General features: G+C 37.7%; 1 protein-coding gene across 8 annotated transcripts in view; it reads right to left on the minus strand.

Moving 5' to 3' along the window:
* The window catches only part of MAP4K3 (mitogen-activated protein kinase kinase kinase kinase 3), a 76,365-nt gene that overhangs the window by 35,204 nt on the left and 21,666 nt on the right, over window positions 1–19,495 (minus strand). For 5 of the 8 annotated variants that reach the window (XM_064647779.1, XM_064647778.1, XM_064647777.1 and 2 more), the window contains 9 exons: window positions 18,546–18,588; window positions 17,820–17,892; window positions 15,325–15,456; window positions 14,179–14,241; window positions 14,016–14,097; window positions 13,773–13,883; window positions 8,296–8,371; window positions 7,172–7,293; window positions 4,551–4,613 (listed from right to left, as the gene is read on the minus strand). In XM_064647779.1, the coding sequence (XP_064503849.1) occupies window positions 4,551–4,613; window positions 7,172–7,293; window positions 8,296–8,371; window positions 13,773–13,883; window positions 14,016–14,097; window positions 14,179–14,241; window positions 15,325–15,456; window positions 17,820–17,892; window positions 18,546–18,588 (765 nt within the window). The remainder of the gene's footprint in view (window positions 1–4,550; window positions 4,614–7,171; window positions 7,294–8,295; window positions 8,372–13,772; window positions 13,884–14,015; window positions 14,098–14,178; window positions 14,242–15,324; window positions 15,457–17,819; window positions 17,893–18,545; window positions 18,589–19,495) is intronic. The other 3 variants (XM_064647783.1, XM_064647784.1, XM_064647780.1) reach the window with 2 other exon arrangements.

Below are 19,495 nucleotides of genomic sequence, written 5' to 3' on the forward strand. Positions count from 1 at the left end.
GTAGAAAGTACCCAAAACATACGGGAACGGAAAAGAAAGAGCAAAAACCACTGGTACTTTTCTCCCCATTTCCACTTATTTTCTTCTGATCCTAAGGACCATGTGCCATTTCATTACCTAAAGCCAAACAAAATATGAAGAGACTCTCCGAAATTCCACACCGATAGCTGCAATATGTTTTTACAGCTACCTTAGTTAACTAGGATAGGAGTTTTCATGGCTTGTAAGTAAACAAAAAGCAAATCTATGCATGTGTAAGGAGAAAATATACTTAAATTGAAGAAAAATGCTCCTGGGCAAAGTTCTCTATTACCTATGTCAATCTCTTTAATTCAGTCTTTTCCTACCAGTATTTTACTTTTTCTGCCACAAATAATTAAAAAACAGAGAATACCTATGCTGAAACACTGCATTCCTAAAAGTGTTACCAAAAACTATCATGAATTATTAAACCTGGAGTATACTTAAAAGCCAAAAGAAAACAAAACCCAACCACAACCTAGTTATTTAAATAGGACCAAATGTATTAATGTATCCAGCAAGTACAACAATGCAGACTGCATGGGAGCTGCAAACCTCTCACTGAATTCATTCCTAAAGAAGTCCAGAATGAATGTTAAGTTTGTAACAACTGAAAACAACTGTAGGTTGGAACCTGAGACGTTAAATCCAAGTTTTGTTCAACTCCTCTGTCACTTTCTAAAACAGTGGAATTCAGCTGTGTGTTTTGGTAGTAGAATTTTCACTGTGTGTTGTATACTCCAGGTTAAATTAAACATTTAATTTTTCCTATAATAGAAAGAAAAAAATAAGTCACTGTTACAAATCAGTTAGTATGATGATGCAGACTAGGGCCAGGTGCTGAGGTAGTTGGCCAATGGTATTATGAAACCACTCTCTAAAATAAACAAGAGTGGGCTGCTCATTAGAAGAACTTCAACAAGCTGGAGGAGTACACAACAAAACATCCTGGGGTTTAATACAGACAACTGAAAAGTCCTGGAACTAGGACAGATCCACCACAGATACAAGAAGAGGCTGAGGACAAGCTGGCTAGGGGCAGGAAGGGCAACTCTGGACTGAAAAGCGTTTGGTAGTCCCAGCAGCCAAGGAAGGAACTACACATGAGCAGCACACATTTGTGGTACATGTGGCCAACCACAGCAAAGCCAGAGGGCCCAAAGTAATCTCTGAATCTAGCTTGGAAGCTGTCCCTATTTTAAGCAGGAGTAAGCTAGAGATCACCAGGGGTTCCCTCCCACCTCATCTTTTTTGGGGGATTCTCTGACAGTTTTTCTAACTTATCAAGATATGCAGCTCAGTCTACTCATATGAACCAGAATTATTTTTCAGCTCACTACAAATGGGAAGAAAAAGGTTTTGCCACAGTATTTCACTGCAGACCAGGATAACCTAAATGAAAATATTTGCATTTGATCAATGTGACCTTCTCTTTTGTTTCTCAGAATTGGGGCTTTTGGGACCAGAGGCCAAATTCTCATCTAGATTCCCCTTGACAGACTCCAACAATGGTAAGTACAGCATGTCACCTCCAAGAAGTGGAGGCAATTACACATACAGCAACAGATCTGCAGAAGCTGGGTTTAACAGCCCTTACTCCCAGCTTCTCTCTACCCCATGCACCTCCCTCCAGCATACTGACACAGCCGTTTGCAATGCCACACAGGGAATCCAACGGGCAACTGAGCTAGTGAAAAAAAAAAAAACAAAATGGAAAGAAGTTGCACATTTTTGCTCAGGATGGCATATACTTGGACAACTTCTGAAAATCTGCTTAATTATAGCAAAAACGTTTCAAATCACAGAAATCCGTTCCTACTGTGCCAACTCATGTAGATTCCTGAGACTGCCACTGTGGTGGCTGCTGCAGTACAAGATGAACAGCCATACATTTAGTTAGCCACTGGATTTCTGGTACTTTTCCCAGGATCAATAGCATAAAAAACTTAAAAAATGTCCTAGAATAAAGGAGTATATATTTTTAGAGATGACTGAATTTAAACCATTTCCTGAGCTCACTGCAAATGCAATGCTCAGCTCTCCTACTTATTTAAGCCTGTATCCAAACAATTGCTTTTAAAATACACAGAAAACAGTGAAAAGGTCTACCTTATGTAAAGTCTAATATGCACATAAGACAAAGATGACAAAACAGGAACATGAAGAACTCTAAATGACAGGAAGTAGCATGTGCAAGAAAATCTCAAATGATGGAAGGTACCCAAGTAACGTCCTGAGAAACTTGTTATCTAGTTGCAGAAAAATGAAAAAATATCTATCCTGAAAGACAGAAGAACCTTGTACCTAGAGCAAAACAGTCTGTTATATAGTTAGCTATGAATCAAAAGGGTATATTTGTAGAAAGTCAAAGAGAAGTACTATCTTGTCCTTTCTGTTTGCAATTTGCATTAAGGGACCCTGGGGTTTGGACATGGAATTTTCCCTGCAAACGAGACCTTTACTGAATTTCTCCATTCTTCTGGCAAGATCATCGTTACTATTTCAGAACTGCACAGGGGAAAGAAGGGGGAGAAGAAAAGGAGGGGAATGATTTTTAAGGGTAACCACATCATAGGCATCAAACGTTTAAAAGCTAATGTGCATAGTGACTGCATAAACTGCCATATGATCAGTCCGGCTGTGCAAAATGCTAGGTGATAGGTAAAAATACTGTCAGTCACTCCTCAAATTTGTTTTCCACCTCAATTGTATGTAGTCCAAAGTATGTCTTGATTTATAATTATTTTTTTTTTTTTAGGATTTTAGAGACAGATAGCCCTGCAAAGGAGTTATTGTTCATAAGGTATTTTATAAAACCAGCATGGGAAAGAGCCCCAACAGTAGTAGGTGATATATTATGCTTATGAAAAAAGTATAATCTTTTCCTCTTGATGACATTTTAAAAATCCACATATCATTTCACAACAAACAGATCTGAAAGCAACACTGTCAGAGCGGGAGTGGGGAGCTGGGGAAGGAGAGAGATAGAAAGAGAATGTCTGATTAGTGTGTCCTGGTCCACAACAGAAGAATGAACCAACTGGCACTTACTTCCTCTAAGGATTGGGTCTTACTGGAAGAATCTCACGAATAGAGGATGCATTTACCACCAACTCAGAATTCTCCTCTTTGATTCACAATGAACACAGGAGGTGCAAAGAAAGCAGTGAAACACAAAGTACTGTCAAATTACTTTAAAAACCCTCTCACAACTGTGATGACAACAGTACTTTTTAGTTTCATCATGGTTATAATTTTTGAAGAGTATTCTGAACAGCATGGGGTAAAAGGAGGATGAGAAACAACAGTCCAGGTTAGGAGATGTGTTCTCATTCAACTCTTAGACCCCCAGATACTAAGATAGCAAGATATGCAACAACACAAAGTAACCTTAAACAGACAGATTTTAAAAAGTGTTAAACTGGAAAGAGAAAACCACAAGCAAACCAAACTGAAAAACCAAAACCACACTTCCAAAACCAGAGGAACTGCACAGGATGGAGGTGTTGCCACCAGGTAGAGAAATCTAAGCTACTGATCTCAAAACAGTTTGTGAAACATTCTTAAAATGAAGCAACACAGACGTTTCCTTCTAAGAAAGGGGAAGACAGTCTAAGCTTTCAGTAACAATGTTTTTGGCAGATTCAAGTTACACCAAGCCAACTGATGTCAAAACAAACAAAAAAAATGCAAGGACAAAAACACCACATAAAAAAGACATTCGCAAACACCCCAGTTTTCCATTTTCCTCTCAGTGCACTTAAATTAACATCTCACAAATCTCAGAAAGTTAGCAGAGTAATGCTCTTCATTTAGCACAGAATGTTTCTTTTTTTCAACAGAATATGGAGACACCCAAGACTTAAATGCATTACTCATCTAACTACACAAAGAGCAGAGAAGTAAGAAAACTCACTTCCTAGAGTAATTGCTACACTGCAATGCCAACAACCAAATTTTTTAGCAGTGCAATAGGAGAAAATTCAGAAAATGTATCAGACTATAATCAATGCCAAAAATTGCTATTGAAAACAGTTATGATCCCACTTTCTGTTATTTCTATTAAGTGTACATTCATTCTGTAACATAATGACCATCTGGAGAATTCAGAGACTTACACTTATATAACTTCAGTCTTTTATGAGGCCATTTAAAGGAACTACCAGACAAAAATACAAAGAGTATGTTTCTTCTATCTTCAGTCACCTTCCAAAAAATTAAGTTATGCATAGTAAGGTAGTTAAAGAAACTAGAATGAATGTAAAATACTGAGTCCCTTCTATAAAAGTGATTCAACTAAACATGAATAACATGAAAACATAGAAAAACAAATACTGTCAATGCTGCACATACTAAGTTAAGAATTTCTTTCTACGTTATAGAAATACACATACAGACTAATTCTTATATTGAATGGCTTTTAAACAGATGAAAACACCAGTACAACAACAGGACAAAACACAAGTTTTGCAAAAGGAAAATTAGGACAAAACTAACACTGACAAAGAAAGGCATAAGATGAAAAATACCAGGTTAGATCTTGCAGTGTAGTATACTTCTTCTGAATTGTCCAAAAAATCGCTACTGTCAGGCTGTTCATTAGATAGAGATCAAGAAACTCAAATTATTTATATTGTGACTGAAAGCCAGGTATACATAAATGTAAATTTTCTTGCTAAAAAAAAAAAAGAGATATTGTTAGTTGAAATTCAAACCATGTTAAGACAGTTCTCAGGATGGGGGTAAAACATAGCTAGGGATATGGTCACATTACCAAACACTACTGAATCACACCAAAATGATGAATTATTTATTGTTCATCACCTGAGTTGTGGTAATGTGTGACAGACTGTCCCAGTAAGAGGCAAGTACAGCCAGTTCAACATCTCAGTGCACCAATGACAATAACTCCTCATGCTGCAGTGGTCCGGTCCTTTGTGCACTCATACCCACAAGTAACTGAGTGTAAGTTTAAGCACGCTTTAGTGAGACAGAAGCAAAAGCATCAGAACTGCTTTAATGAAAACGGATCCGCACTGTTACTGCTGGAGGAAGAGACAGGCATCTCTTGCTCCCACTTCCATTTCAAAGACTTTCGCTCCCAGAGTGTATAGATTGTTACAAACTTCTCCCATAGACTGGTTTGTGCTGAGGCTCTTTGCAAAAGCATCCATTTTTTGAATAGGCCTCTTGTTTGCAATTGATATGCCAATTTAAATTGTCCATTGATTCTATAGCTAATCCATACCTGTATGTTTTTTCTTTGGTCTCTGGACCCAAAATCATTATTTTTAAAATGATAGTTCTGTTTTATCTGGAAAGAACATATCAGGCCTGCATGCTTCATATTCTGATATAAGCCATGGAGGAGTTAATTTTCCTCTTCAGAAAGATCCAAACAGTTATAGACAGGGAGATCAGACAAGTTCTTTGGACAGGTTTCAAATATGCAATGTCTGACCAGAACAGACAATATGAAGATATTTTCTTATCAACAGAATTAATTTGGACTGTTCATGTCCCTCTTCCAAGAGCTTCTGAGATTCCAAAGTGCAAAGGTCCTGATTGCTAACAAATAATGTAGGAAAAGGCTCGATTCCTCCCTTCCAATAACAGCCAAAAAAGTGCTCTGAAAAACCGCTTTAATCCCTGCAGAAAATCTCTCTCCACAGTTTAGCAACTCAGGTTCCTAAGGTGCAGTAAAAACACCACTGCCCCATGGAGTTGTCCAACAACTGGTTTATATAGTCAGTGACTGAAAAAAAGAAAGAAATGGGAAAAGTATTTCCAAAACTTCAGCTGCTCCACTAACACCTTTTTGCAATTATGATTCTACGTGTGTATATATGTGCTCTTAATGAGCAAAAGCATTATAATTTGAACTATACATTGCTACCAATTGTATTTTCTTTACAATCCAGAGCATGTAACAGGGAAGCAAAGACAGGACAGCTTGGAATCAGTTCAAAAATAATTTTGAGTTAGCTGGTAAGCTTACAGTAGAAGCCCTGACTGCACTATCATATTTAATAAAATATAATAAAAATATAAAAAAAAATAAAAAGCCTTACATAACCAGGGCTCCTAATGATGCTGTTACACAGTTATGTCAAGGTCTAAATAACACGTCTGAAATACTTGTTTAAATCCTACATGTGATTTGGTAAGCTATTCTCCTCCATCTCAAACAGGCACCAGAAACTGCAGGCTACCCGTCCAGCCAGTTCTGAGGATGAGCAAGATTATACACAACCTCATACACCCAGAGCCAGCTGACCCACTACCAGAGGGCAAAGCACTGGGAAGGAGATTTTAGTACAACTATAGAGCACCACAAGGAAATCTGTGTCAGAAATCTGACTCACATGTGGTTTGTAGACTACACAAGTACATTCCTAGGTACACATCATTCCCAAAACCAACTCGAGGAAAACCAGTGTTCTTCCCACCTATGTACTAAGCCAACTTTTTCACCTTAACACCTGCCTTAGAAAAACAAAGAGAACACAAAAGTCCGCAGTGAAGAAGCAGACTTTTTATCTTTTTATCCAGGAATGTGAAGAAGCTGCCCAAAGTGCACAAATGAGAAAAGCAACACTCTCCACAGAAGAGAGGAATCTGCTGCAATCGTGTGTGTGAGACAGCACTGACACCTTTTCCCTTACAGCTTGAATTCTCACACTCCTTGTATCGATGGGTCCACAGGAAGAAGATACTGGCAATACACCTTCACAAAATACATCCACTGCCTGACTCAGCATGGCTCAGGTGTGATGCAGGGCCACAGAAGGATTATTCACAAAAGGAAATTCTTTTAAAATGCACCATATCTCTCCCCTAATTCTACTCAATTCTGCTATTTCCACTGTCAACACAAGAACAACGGAGAGCAGAAGTTGAGTAAGCATGGTAACTGTAGAATTAAAAAAAATAACTCCATAAATAAATGGAATAATATCCTGGACAATGAGGTATAAAGGATAAAGGAAACCTACAAGACAAAGCGCTGCTGCTTAGCACATACATCACATCCAGCAGAGCCCAGGAGTTTTGCTGCATATAGTGTAATGGCACCAAAGAAACACTATGTTACAATTTGTCAGTAAAATCACGAACAAGTTTAGTAGTGCTAAGGAAGCACGTTACACACCTCCTGCACAGATATTTGCAGGGGATAATGTGCAGAGCATAGCACATGCTGCTTGTTACTCACAAATTCATGATGTGGCTCTGTCTCTTTCCTCAAAGGTGGATCAAACTTTACTTGACCAACTAAAGAGGAAAAAAGGAAAACAAGAATTTAAGTTGGACTGTGGTTACACAAAATTTAGCTCCCAAGGTTAACAAAAAGAGAAAAAATTTGTTTAATAAGTGTATCATATCCCCACTGATGGAAACTTCTGACACATGGACATAGCCAATTTGTGCCTGCTAGAAACTAATGGGCACAGAAAGTACTCTTTTATCACAAAGGCAGCACAATCACCATTTGCGTCACCTACTCATTATAGGGAACAGGAAAACCATTCAGCAAATAGGGCAGTGAAGTATCTTCTGTAGAGGCGCAATACAGCTGTAATTTATAGAAAAAGCACATCCATGGTGTGAATTCACTACTGAATCTGTTCTTTTGGGAGACTCACTAGCACTAAAGAGTGTTGAATGAATTTCGGAGCAAACTAATCACATTTTCTAGGACACCAGCTTGGCAGAACCTCTTCAACACTTCTCCCCTTAACTTCTCCCCTTAAGAAAAGACAGCTAAAGCTCTAAGTATTGCTCTGATTTAATTCAAACAAAAGAATTACTGCAATTTGGGGGATGAAGTCTGTTTTTAAAAGCCAGTGATCAACCTCCTCCCTTCCTGATCTCTATGTGACTGTTTCAATTCAAAAGCGAAACAAAGATAATTAAGGAAAGAAAAAATATTCCTTTGCCAGCTGAATCTGGCTTTGGCCTGAATATCCTGGCTGGAGTGGCATACAAAGCTATATCAATCAGCTGTCAGAAGAGCTCAGGTTGTGTCCTGTTCAATTAAGATGAAGCAATAGTGGGCCTTGCAGAAGTGCTGACAAAGGGTGTAGCCAAATATTTTACACTATTTCTTTTGCATAGTCATCTAGAATCTGTACACTTAAGTGAAACAGCATGTTTTTATTTTCCTATACATCATTAAAAATGTTTCTATGTATATCAGATACTCAAAATACCAGTTGAAATAGTAACAATGATTATTTTAAGAATACTTCATATTGTCATATCGCATATGCTTACAGTTTATTTCAGAGCGTGTCTTTTCTTCTCTTCCATTTCTACTTGTTGAATGAATTCTGTGAGGCACTACCAGAGGCTAGAAGTGAAAAATAAAATATTTCAGTACCAAAATATGCTCACTTGAAAACCAGTATTGTCTGACAGTTTTTAGCAAGTTTCTTTAGCATAGTATCAAAAAAGGAAAGAAAGAAATCAAGTGAAAGCTAAATATAAATATTGCATGCAATTTTTTATACTTAAGGTTAGAATTATTTAGAGACGTTTCAACTGCTGACTGTCTTCAAGACAAGAGTTTTTAGAACATCAGATTTGAGCAAATATAAAGATAATGCTCGCCAGCATTTGTCTTTGTTCATATAGCATTTCCTTTTTTCACCATTCAGCTTAAGGTAGTGGTAGTTTTTAAAAGAAGCAGCAAGATTAAATCTGACTCACTTGGCAGCGTTTCATTCCTAAACTAAACTGATTCCTAAAAAGTCATCAATTAGTTTCTTTAAGTAATGAGAAATTTGCCTGAGGTTTTCAAAGCTGAGTAGAAAGGTGTATTCCTGGTACTCTCATGCTGTGTGGCAAGAGAGAAAGCATAATTCCTACATATTCCCCCTCATATTTATATTCCACTTCTATTTTTTCCCTGAATTTCCATTTACTTCTCTATAGGATGAAGTATTCTGAACTTTTAAGACTTAGCTTTCTTTTTTTTGCCCGTTGGATTTTCTCTCTGCTTTCTACAAGCACTGCTGCAGGTTCTCTTAGAAACCATAATTTAAGGTTTCTTAACAAGAGTACAAGATCAGCTGACAGTTGTATTGTCCTAGTTTTGGCCAGGACCTAGGGGTTATTCTACACCACCTCATGTCATTTCCAGGGGTAGGGGGAAAGAGCTCTCTGGCTTCTGAGAAGAAGGGAGTGGCTTCCAGTCAAAAAACATGGCAGCACCATCGGCTATTGTTCACTGTTTGGGGGTCTGCAGTGAACATTCTTGTATGTGAATCACCCTATCTTTGTACACTTCTGTTATTAATATTGTTGCTGTTACTGTTCATTTTCTTATTTCATTGCTGTTTCCAGTAAATTTTTCTTATCTCAGCTTGTAATCTCCAACTTTTGTGCCTCTAATTCTCAACTCCATCCCATGGGAGCAGGAAGGGGGAGCAAGCAAGTGGCATGTGGTTTGGGAAACTGTCAGTGGGGGGCAGTGAATTGGGGAGTACCATTCCTAAACAACAACATGTATAAAATCAGGTCCAAAATTAGCAACACAAATCCTAACATTATGCATTCATATGTCCTTTGTAATGAAATCTTACTTTTTAGAAAAAAAGTTGTTTTTCCACAGTGTTAGCCCAAGTAATCTCTGAAAAGCGCATGTTCGCTCTGTTTCTGTGTTGAGTATGTGGTAGCAAAACAATTTTTAATTAAATCACTCTGATGCTATGATGTGCTGGTATGTTAGCTTTGCTTTGCTTTTATATACAATAATTATATTCTTCACAGGGCAACTTTTGACTACAAAGTGCTGACAGTTACAAAATGTCAACTGCTGTACTATCACAGAGAGTCACGAATAGCTCAGCAACTCTGTTTACTCCTCAAATACTATCTGAAAACTTCATCAATTTTCATCACACACTAATACCTTCCTTCCCATTAGGATCCAACACATGGTGTTTCACCTCCCATTTATGTTCATTTTGCTCTTCTTTGAAACAGGAAAGACTTGCAGGTTGTGGGTATGTATTTTCTCCCACATATCTCAGCGAGAGTTTTTTGTTTCTCACAACTTATGTCAATCCTCTCCTTCAACAGTTTCATTTTGTTTATTGTGCATTGCTTGGGGCTTAAAAAATGGGTTGCTGTAGCTCAGAATGCATTTCAAGGTTTCATCTAAGTGCTGAAAGGTTGCTTATTTATAATCTTTTATTAAGAGGCACTATCCAGTTGTGTATGATGTGTGTGCATCTGTAATGCCAGCAGAAGCTGTAGGGGGCTGGGAGGTATTTTTGCCTTTGCAGTGATATTCTGAGTCCTTGCATCCTGACAAAGATGTCTGTGTTGCACAACAGACAGAGTTTGCCCTCATACCATCTTCTCCAGACCAGAGAATTACGTGAAGGAGTCAAATCTTCATCTCTCAGTCACAAGGACTAAGTCCTCACTCAAGTCACTTTGAAATACATACACTGACAACCAGCTGATACAAACACCTGACATCTGAGCTGTGCAAGAGGACAAAGGAATGTAGGTTAACTTCCCGACACAAAATCCTTTTGGTCACAATTTCCATCATGGTACAGATCTCAAAAGCAATCTTATCCCCAAAACTTAGACTGTACTAAGCATAAGGCATGAGCACTTTCCTCTTTGTAACCTTTTCGGCTAATATCACATCCATCATGAGAATCACTGTCACAGAAATGTGATGAACAGGCAGGTGTCAACATCTTCAAAGGTTTATTCTTAAGGGAGTGAAAGCAGAGTCCCAACCGGAAATCCTGTCTATGACTGAAAGGGAAACTAAATGAAGAGCTCCCAGGGGTAGGGAATGTCCGTTTCAGATACTGTTGCCAAATAAATAACAACTGTATGAACATAAGAACCTTTCTGATTATATCCAAAGGATGGCATGTTTTTTGTTTTGTTTTTACACATTAAACATTTCACCTCTGAGTTTAGAATGATTTAAAGATATAGTACGGCATTCCTCAGAGGTGGCAAATTCACATCTTAATCTCTACTTCACCAACACAACTCTGCAGACTATCCAAGCAGCAACAGATTGTATCCCCATAAAAGCAGCACAGGCCAAGTGAAGAGCTCGCAGTACAGTGGGCAGCAGACTTGACTTCAAAGACCACCAACAGACAGAAAAGCTCTCGAGCCTCCAAAAATGAAAAACAATCCACCAAAAAAAACCCCAAGACACTAACACCACCACCCCAAAAAATACAAAACTCTAAACAAATTGGGGAGGTCTGAGGCTCAAGATTCTCACCAGTGTTTTCGAACTGTGTTATGTTGCACCTTGTTTTGTCACTTCTTTTGATTTTTGATGGATGCATTCAGGGGATTGCCACAAGTACAGGACTGGTTAATCCCTAAATTCAGATGAACATCTCCAGCTGCCTCTGTGAGCAGGCAAGTTTTGGAGCAAGTTCAATTTTGTATAAAAGGAGCACATACACTTCTTATTCCATTCATTTTATTACAGGAAAGACCACAATGCCAACAACTGCTTTGCCTGTGGCGAGGTTCTTTATCTGAAATACAAAACTTGCTCAAAATGCATTAGATAATTCATTACTACCTGCTTTATTCGCAGAGATGAGTCCCAGACTTACTTAATACAAAATGAAATGTTTTTCCAAGTGTCATATCATCCTCACTTTGTGGGAGCCTTAAATACCTTAGCGGAAAATTATCCAGCAACAAAGTAGGGGAGAAATGTCTCCCACATCTAAGTAAGAGACATCATTCAGTGAAAATGATCCAGCAGCACAGGTAACAGCACAGGAGAGCTCAAGGCCACATGATGAACAGTGATGGAGAAGTATCAGTGTGCGTAACACAGAAGCCCACAAATGCAGCAGGAAACCATCAGCAATGTAAGATAAACAACAACTAGTATCTGAAAAATGCACAGCTAAAGACACACCAGTGGCATGCTCGCCCTCCGTACTGTCAGCCAGTCCAGCTTTTTTTAAGCGACAAAATTAGGTATTTTCTCTGATCACTGCTGGGAGGTTGTTTTCTCTTTGTTTTCTCCCCAGACAAGGCATAGCTTTTGCTCCTGATACCACACTCCATTATGGGATAATTGATAAGTAATATACTAGACAACAGAAGACCCTTCTTAATGCTAAGTCACAAGGGACATAAAAGTGTGAACACTATTTTGTAAGCTACAAGTAACTATCAATAAAATGTGTACTGAAGGGACTTATTACAAGAAGAGGAGAGAGATTCTCCATCTGATCAGCCCAAAATGAAGGACAAGACTCCTACTGAAAAGATACACCTGTGACACAGGGGAATGGTACACGGTTTCACTACAGTTTCACTACAGGAGAGCAGAGAAGACTCACAGATCTGAGCAGCTCATTCGCAGGAAGCACACTACCTTTCTTCTTATGAGAGCTCATGAAAGTTTTGGTTTTCTGGTTTCCACAGAAATACCACTTTAACAGGCCTCCAAGCTCTTGCTCATCATTGAGCAGAGAGGGAACTAAAAGACACACAATCCTTAGAGAACTTATGGTAAGGAGAAGATCCACATTGCTCAGTGCTGCTTTCATCAGGAATCAGACACCTTTCTCTTAACAGTGATGTGAAAGCCAACCACACTAAGGGATTTTTTGTGTGTTTGACTTTCTTAAATATTTTTTATCAGAAAAATCTATTAAATTTGCTCCACTGTATGCATTTGCTTTTAAAAGTATTAACCATTATTCAGTCATCATGCTTTCCTCTCCTCCTCTCTCATTTAGAAAATATGCACTGCACTCAACAACACAAAAAATTATCTATTTCACTTTGGCTTCTTTCTACATTTTTTTATTTCAGCTTCTAAGAAAGACTCTGCATGTCAACTGGTCTTTGCTGTTCCAGAAAGTAAAAGTTCATTTAACTTGTAAAATTTGAAAATTAATCTATTAAAGTAGTTGCTTCTTTTAAGCTTCTTTTCCCTTGAAGGCATTTTTAGACTAGTTTACCAATTAAAAAACCAAAAGTATGTAATTATGGAATCAATGGCATTTGTGTTGAAAGGATTACATTTTTTCTTCCAAAAAAAGGCCATCAGTTAGGGAACAGTAAACATTTGGACAGTATTCACTAACATGCAGTAAAGCACACGACAAGATGAAGTACCAGAATATCTGTTTTCTCTTATTTATTAAACACTTCAGTTCTGCACTGTTTATCATCTTACATAAGCAGGCTTTTTCCCAGCTGTTAAAGCCAAAAATCAGAAACTTTGCCTTTGACAAAACCACAAGTGAAATCAAATTTCAGGGTATTCTAAGATCAAAAAATACCATCTGCAAAAAACCACACATAGAACCATTTGACAAAAACAACTACAGGATCATACTCTCCCCTACACAGGTATAAAATTATATTTATGAAAATGCTTTCTTTGCAGATGAATGGAAACATAACTCCACAAAGATACAGTAGAATACATGACAAAACTCAGGACTGGAGAAGCAGATCACATTTACTGTTGCAAAATTGTTGAAGAACAACAATGAACAAAATTTTAAAGTAGTTACACCTCCTTAAGGTTCTCTTCCTCAAGTATAATGACTTTTGTTAAGTGCCTGTACATGTGACACAGCAGCACAACCAAAAGCAAAAGCAACCTTTGAGACTATTCCCAGATAACAATACATTCTGTGGCTCAATAAATCATTATAATTTAGTTTTGCCGGCAAACAAAAACTTAATCTGATTCTATGATTAAAATATATTCCTACCTCAGGATCATCATCATCAAAATCATGGTAAGTGGAATGATCAGGATTATTCATTTTATCCAAAAGTTCAATGGCAAGACTTCGATTTAATGGCTGAGTAACAAAGGGATGCTGAAAGACAGAAGGAAACACACAGATTAACATTCCAGCCACTCATATTAAGCGTTACAATATATATTATATATATAATAATATAAGTTATAATTTTATAATTAAAAAAAAATCCCATACATAAATTTATACCTGTAGCAATTTTTCAGCTGTAGGTCTCTTTTTAGGATTTTTTGTAAGTGCCATTTTCACAAAATGATGGAAACTATTGGACCTGTAAAATGAAGTGCTAAACATTAAAATCAATTGCCCAGTAAAGTACATTAATTATCTACTGAAACAGAAAAGTACTTACCATTTCATTTTGTCCTTTAATTTAGGAGGCTGGAAGTTGCTTTTCGTCATTAGAAAAAGTGCTCTGAAAAAGAAAACAACAGTATTTCTGTGGTTACATTGCAATATATATGAGATTACCTAGGTAGCCTCATCTCCTCAGATAGTAAGATTGACGGGGAGATAGACAATAGATTAGCAAAGGCATATAGTGCTTTTGGAAAACTCCATAAAAGAGTTTGGCGTAATAAACACTTGAAGAAAAGTACCAAGATCAGTGTTTACAGAGCCATAGTGCTGTCTCTTCTCTTATACGGATCCGAATCATGGGTCATCTACCGCCACCACCTGCGTCTCCTAGAACGTTTCCATCAACGCTGTCTCCGTACAATCCTAAATATCCACTGGTCAGACTATGTGACCAATACATCTGTTCTAGAACAAGCAGCAGTCACAAGTATTGAGGCCATGTTGCTGAGAACACAGCTGGGCTGGGCAGGGCACGTCTCAAGGATGAAGGACCACCGCCTCCCTAAGATCCTGCTTTATGGTGAACTTGCCACTGGCTGCCACATGAGAGGAGCCCCGAAGAGAAGATACAAGGACTCCCTGAAACAACATCTCAGCCTTGGCCATTTTGATCATCATAACTGGTCTACTCTGGCCTCCAATCAAGAGGTCTGGAGACACACTATCTGTAACACTGCTGTTTCCTTTGAGAAAGCACACAGGATCACTCTCGAGGAGAAAACACAAAGAATCGTGTCTTGCAGAATACACCATCTAAGGAGTCTTTCTGCTTCCTTTTGCAATTGGATACGTCTATCTCGTATTTGCCTCATAAGCCACCAGCGCGCTTGTAACAAACGTGGATAGAGCCTTCCTAAATCTTCATTCGCGAAGCCTGGCCATGATGGTGATGATGAAGAGATGAATTATTAAATATGTTATTTAGTTGGCAGTAAGAAGTCCCATCAGTTTAAGAGATGCAACCAGGACAACATTACACATTTATGCACCAAAAAGAGTTGTTAGAATCTCTATCCTGTTCATTCAGAACACTTACAGCTCAAGGCCCTTGCAGCACACCCAAACACCACAAACCCCCTCACCAAACAGATTATTTAACAAGCTGTATTTACTCACCAAGATATAACCCCTTACTAACCTCATTGGATGTAGGTCAAACATTGGAGGTTGAAGTTCAGCAAGCTCTATAGCAGTTATTCCAACTGCCCACAGATCACAGAGTTGGTTATAGCCACCTTTTCTTTCTACTGCAGCAACTTCTGGTGCCATCCTAAACAATAAAAGATTTTTACATAAACTTCTCTCCATAAATCAAACATGCTTCTGTACGGAGTAGTACTCTCTTCCCTAAAGCTCTCAACCCGTAAGTTCACAGCATACACATGAGTTCATATACACAGATACACTTAAGTGTGTGTGTAAAAACGTAATGTATACGTGAAGTTTTCCTCAATCATCTTCAAGTAACTAATAGGCAGTTTCTAAAATGGTCATTTAGGAGTAAGTGGATGAAATCAATCTTTCTCAGGACTTTTTTGCAGGCACACAACAAAACATTACTCAACAACCAAAGAGTCTAAAGTATAATTATTCAACTACAATAATATCAAAATAATATCCAAATTCACACATGGCCCCAGAAAGTGATCAACTGGCTTCGAAGAGAAGAATTCTAACAAAAGAAAAAGTAATAAAATGTCAGCTTTCCTGTATCCTGAATGCATGAGACCTGAAGACTCACTGTCACCTCTGTACAGAGCGCTCCTTGCTTGTAAAGTCTGTCTCACTCATGTCAGGTCACCTCATTTAAGTTAACAAAGTGGTTTCACATTCTGAGGTGGCAAAAATTAACAAACATAACCAGCACATAAATAGGGATACCTAAAGGAAATGATTCACTAGGCATTGTCACATGTTTTGAACGGCCAATGTGAATTATGAATTTGATTGTCCTACGTAGTTCTATCAGCTGGCTAACATGTTAGTATTTTTTTACCTTTGAACTTTATCAGTCTAGATCACCTGAAAAGTAGCAGTAAATCTGGAGACATAACTCAATACATGTAATGACAGGTGAATGTCGCTTAGCAAGTGCTCCAGTAAATCAGCAAGCAGCATCTCAAATGATGCATTATTCAAGTACAGGCATCATCCTGTGGCCACAGCACCAAGCCTGAGAGTTCAAGAAGTGTATGACAATGCTCTCAGGCACACGGTGTGACTCTTGGGGATGCCCTGTGCATCTTTGTGGGTCCCTTCCAACTCAGCATATTCTGCGTTTCTGTGATCCTTATCTGTAGATCTGAAAACATCAGCAGGTTTGGTGGCAGAACTTATTTCAAGTTTGCATAGCTAAACTGTATTTAGATAAATTTCTTCTAGAGGTCATTAAAGATACCAATCACTCTAAATCAAAAAGGAGAGAGTTACCAAGGTAGAGGGGGAACATGGGTTAAACATGGCAAATAGGACGGTTACTAGCACTAAAGACAGTGCACAGCAGTTCACGTGTCCTGACACCTCTAACGATCACTAAAACCTTCACAATATTCTGTCTGCAGCTAAATTTTCTTCTCCACAATCTCAAAAATTTTGCTTTGCTTCTGCTCTCAAATCTCTGAGAAGCTTGGCAAAACAACAGATGCTTTTCATCAGCATTTAACCCATGTAATGCTTTCAAAGTTATTATTTAAGGTTGTTTGAGAAGTCTGGCACAATTTGAAAGTTACAGTCTCTCATCCAGATATCTCGGGAAAGAGTCACAAACCAAATCACACAATCATGACTGATGGGTGTTCGTGTCATTCTGAAAGAGAAGTGAAGCCTTGGCGTGACTTACATTGCAGAAGAATGCTAGAAATACTATGCTTGATTATTTCAAGTCAATACTTGAATGTAGTATTTTTTCATTATGTACATTTTTGTCTTGTAGCTACTATGCTGTCAGACTACAGAATTTTTAATGTCTGTCTGGGAAATGTACAACAAAAGTGCTGTTTTAGACTGAAGAATGTGTCTCATTTACTTCAATGTGAAAGGGAACAACCACTTCCAGCGTGAAGAGGATAAAATGAAAGGCTAAACTTCAGGTAAGATAAATTATACAAACTAGTTTAATGTGGGAAGAATAAAGACGCAGTACAGATAAACAGAAATGTATCACAGAATTCAATCAGTTTAAGCAAATAAGGGGGAAAATGGCTCAGAGGAACAGTTCAAAAGTGGCAAAAGAATCTGTGGATTTGTGCAGACAAACAAATGAAGCTCATTATGAACTGAAAAGTTGCAGAAAAGCTGTATCTAGGCTGGAGGGAAAGAAACATAAAACATCAAAATGGAAAATCAGGAAAAAACCATTTAAGATCAAAGTTAAAAACAAAATTGTGGATAGTTTTTAAGTTTTACTAAATTAAGATAAATTGGTCAGTGATGAGGGCAGTACACAGCCTTTTAGTTTTTCAGAGCATTAAAGCATTTTCTCTGATACTCAGCTAATTCAGGATTTGGCATAAGTAACACAGAAAGTCTGACACAACCTTTAGTGATCAGTCTACCCAGGAAATGTCAGAGCATGCTTTTCAACACTATTATATTTGTTACTGTTATATTAATGGCCAAGTAAAACACAGTTACCAATACGGGGTGCCAATGAATGATTTCCTTTTGGCAATTGTAGCCGTTATCTGTGCAGATACTCCAAAATCAGCTATTAAAAAAAGGCAAAAACAAAATGACAATTAACAACTGATCCGATATAATTAATTGATAATTAACACAAGTTTGGCTTCTCCACGGTAAGAGGTTATTAAGTATACTGGAAATATTTAACAAAAAATAAATAACAAAAGCAAATAATGGAAACTTGGTATATCTCAGATACCATCAGTCAGCTCCCCTCAGTCACTTGCCAAACGTGCACGCAAACATGTCCCTCATCCACACACGGAAGAACAGGCTAACATAAAAGATCTAACAGTTACAGGAAGTTTTTTAATATGATAAAATATATATTTTTTTTTTGTTATCCAAGAGATTCTTTCAGATAACCTTTCAAGGTACACTTCATATTTAAGCACTCTAAAATGGGACATTTTATTAAAACCTCATAAACCCCTGTGATTTGAATTTTATCTCCCCCTTACAGTATCAGAAGGTCTTTTTTACCTCACTGTTCCAAAACAACTCACATTAATCTTCAGATGCTAATTGGATGGTATAGTTAGATATTATCAGCAAGATAAAAAGAATTCTGATATTCACTAATTCCTTACATGAACCATCACTTCATTAAACAAAATAGAGCATACTGCTTCCCAGAGCACATAAAAATATTAATAGCACTAAGTTGTATTTACTCACCTAATTTTACATGTCCGTTATCCGTTAAAAGAATGTTTGCTCCCTTTAAAAAGAAGTAAGTATAGTTAAATTAAAACATGTGGATTACTCCAATACCATATTACAAAAAATTATGTGAGATCTTATGGCAAACTAGGGCCAAAGACAAAGCAAGGACTGTGTTCAATAAGTCTGCAGTCTTACCAAGGAAATGTTTGTGAAATTAGCAAGTTACCATTCTGTTATATAAAAAATACCCCTTGGATATACAGAGCTTTTCATTACTTTTTCATTTAGCCTATGGTACTACAGAGTTTTGTATTGCACACAAAAGCTCTCTCAAAAGACACAGTACGATGATTTGCCTATGCTGATTAATTCTTACTTTTTTCTATTTACAGTGACTGAAAGGAAATGGGAACTCTAAAGGTCAAAGCGGAAACAATTTGATTTTCTTTTCATAAATAGGAGCTGGTTTTGTCTTGTTTGAGAGCTATGCTTATAATTATAGCCTTAAGGACTGCCTCGATATTCAAGTGCTTAGCAATCCTTAAGTGCTTTCCATCCTTATGCAACAGAGATTCTGTTTAGTGCTAGATTTGAAGAGTTCATTTTTGTGTGGCTGTATGTACCACTCACTTCAGCTCAATAACCAAAATTATCCCAAAGTGGAGGTTTGTACCATAAAATTACAAGATAAAAGGACCAAGAACAAACCCAATTTGAAGATTGAAACCAGGTACAGGTTGAGTTGAGTGAAGGCTAGAGCTGGCTAAACACAGTTCCAAATGTCAGCACTGCCCATCAACTAGATGGAAAGGCAGCAGAGATGAACCTCCAAAAATATGTTTTTACAGATTATGGCTTTTCACAGAGAAGGAAAAGTCAGGCCTGCAGTGAAATGCAACTAACTTGGCACATGTTGCACAAGTACAGTTAATGAGCCTTATTAGATGGAGCTCGGTAAACAG

The sequence above is a fragment of the Pseudopipra pipra genome, chromosome 3 (assembly GCF_036250125.1).
Source record: "Pseudopipra pipra isolate bDixPip1 chromosome 3, bDixPip1.hap1, whole genome shotgun sequence".
Classification (NCBI taxonomy): Eukaryota; Metazoa; Chordata; class Aves; order Passeriformes; family Pipridae; genus Pseudopipra; species Pseudopipra pipra.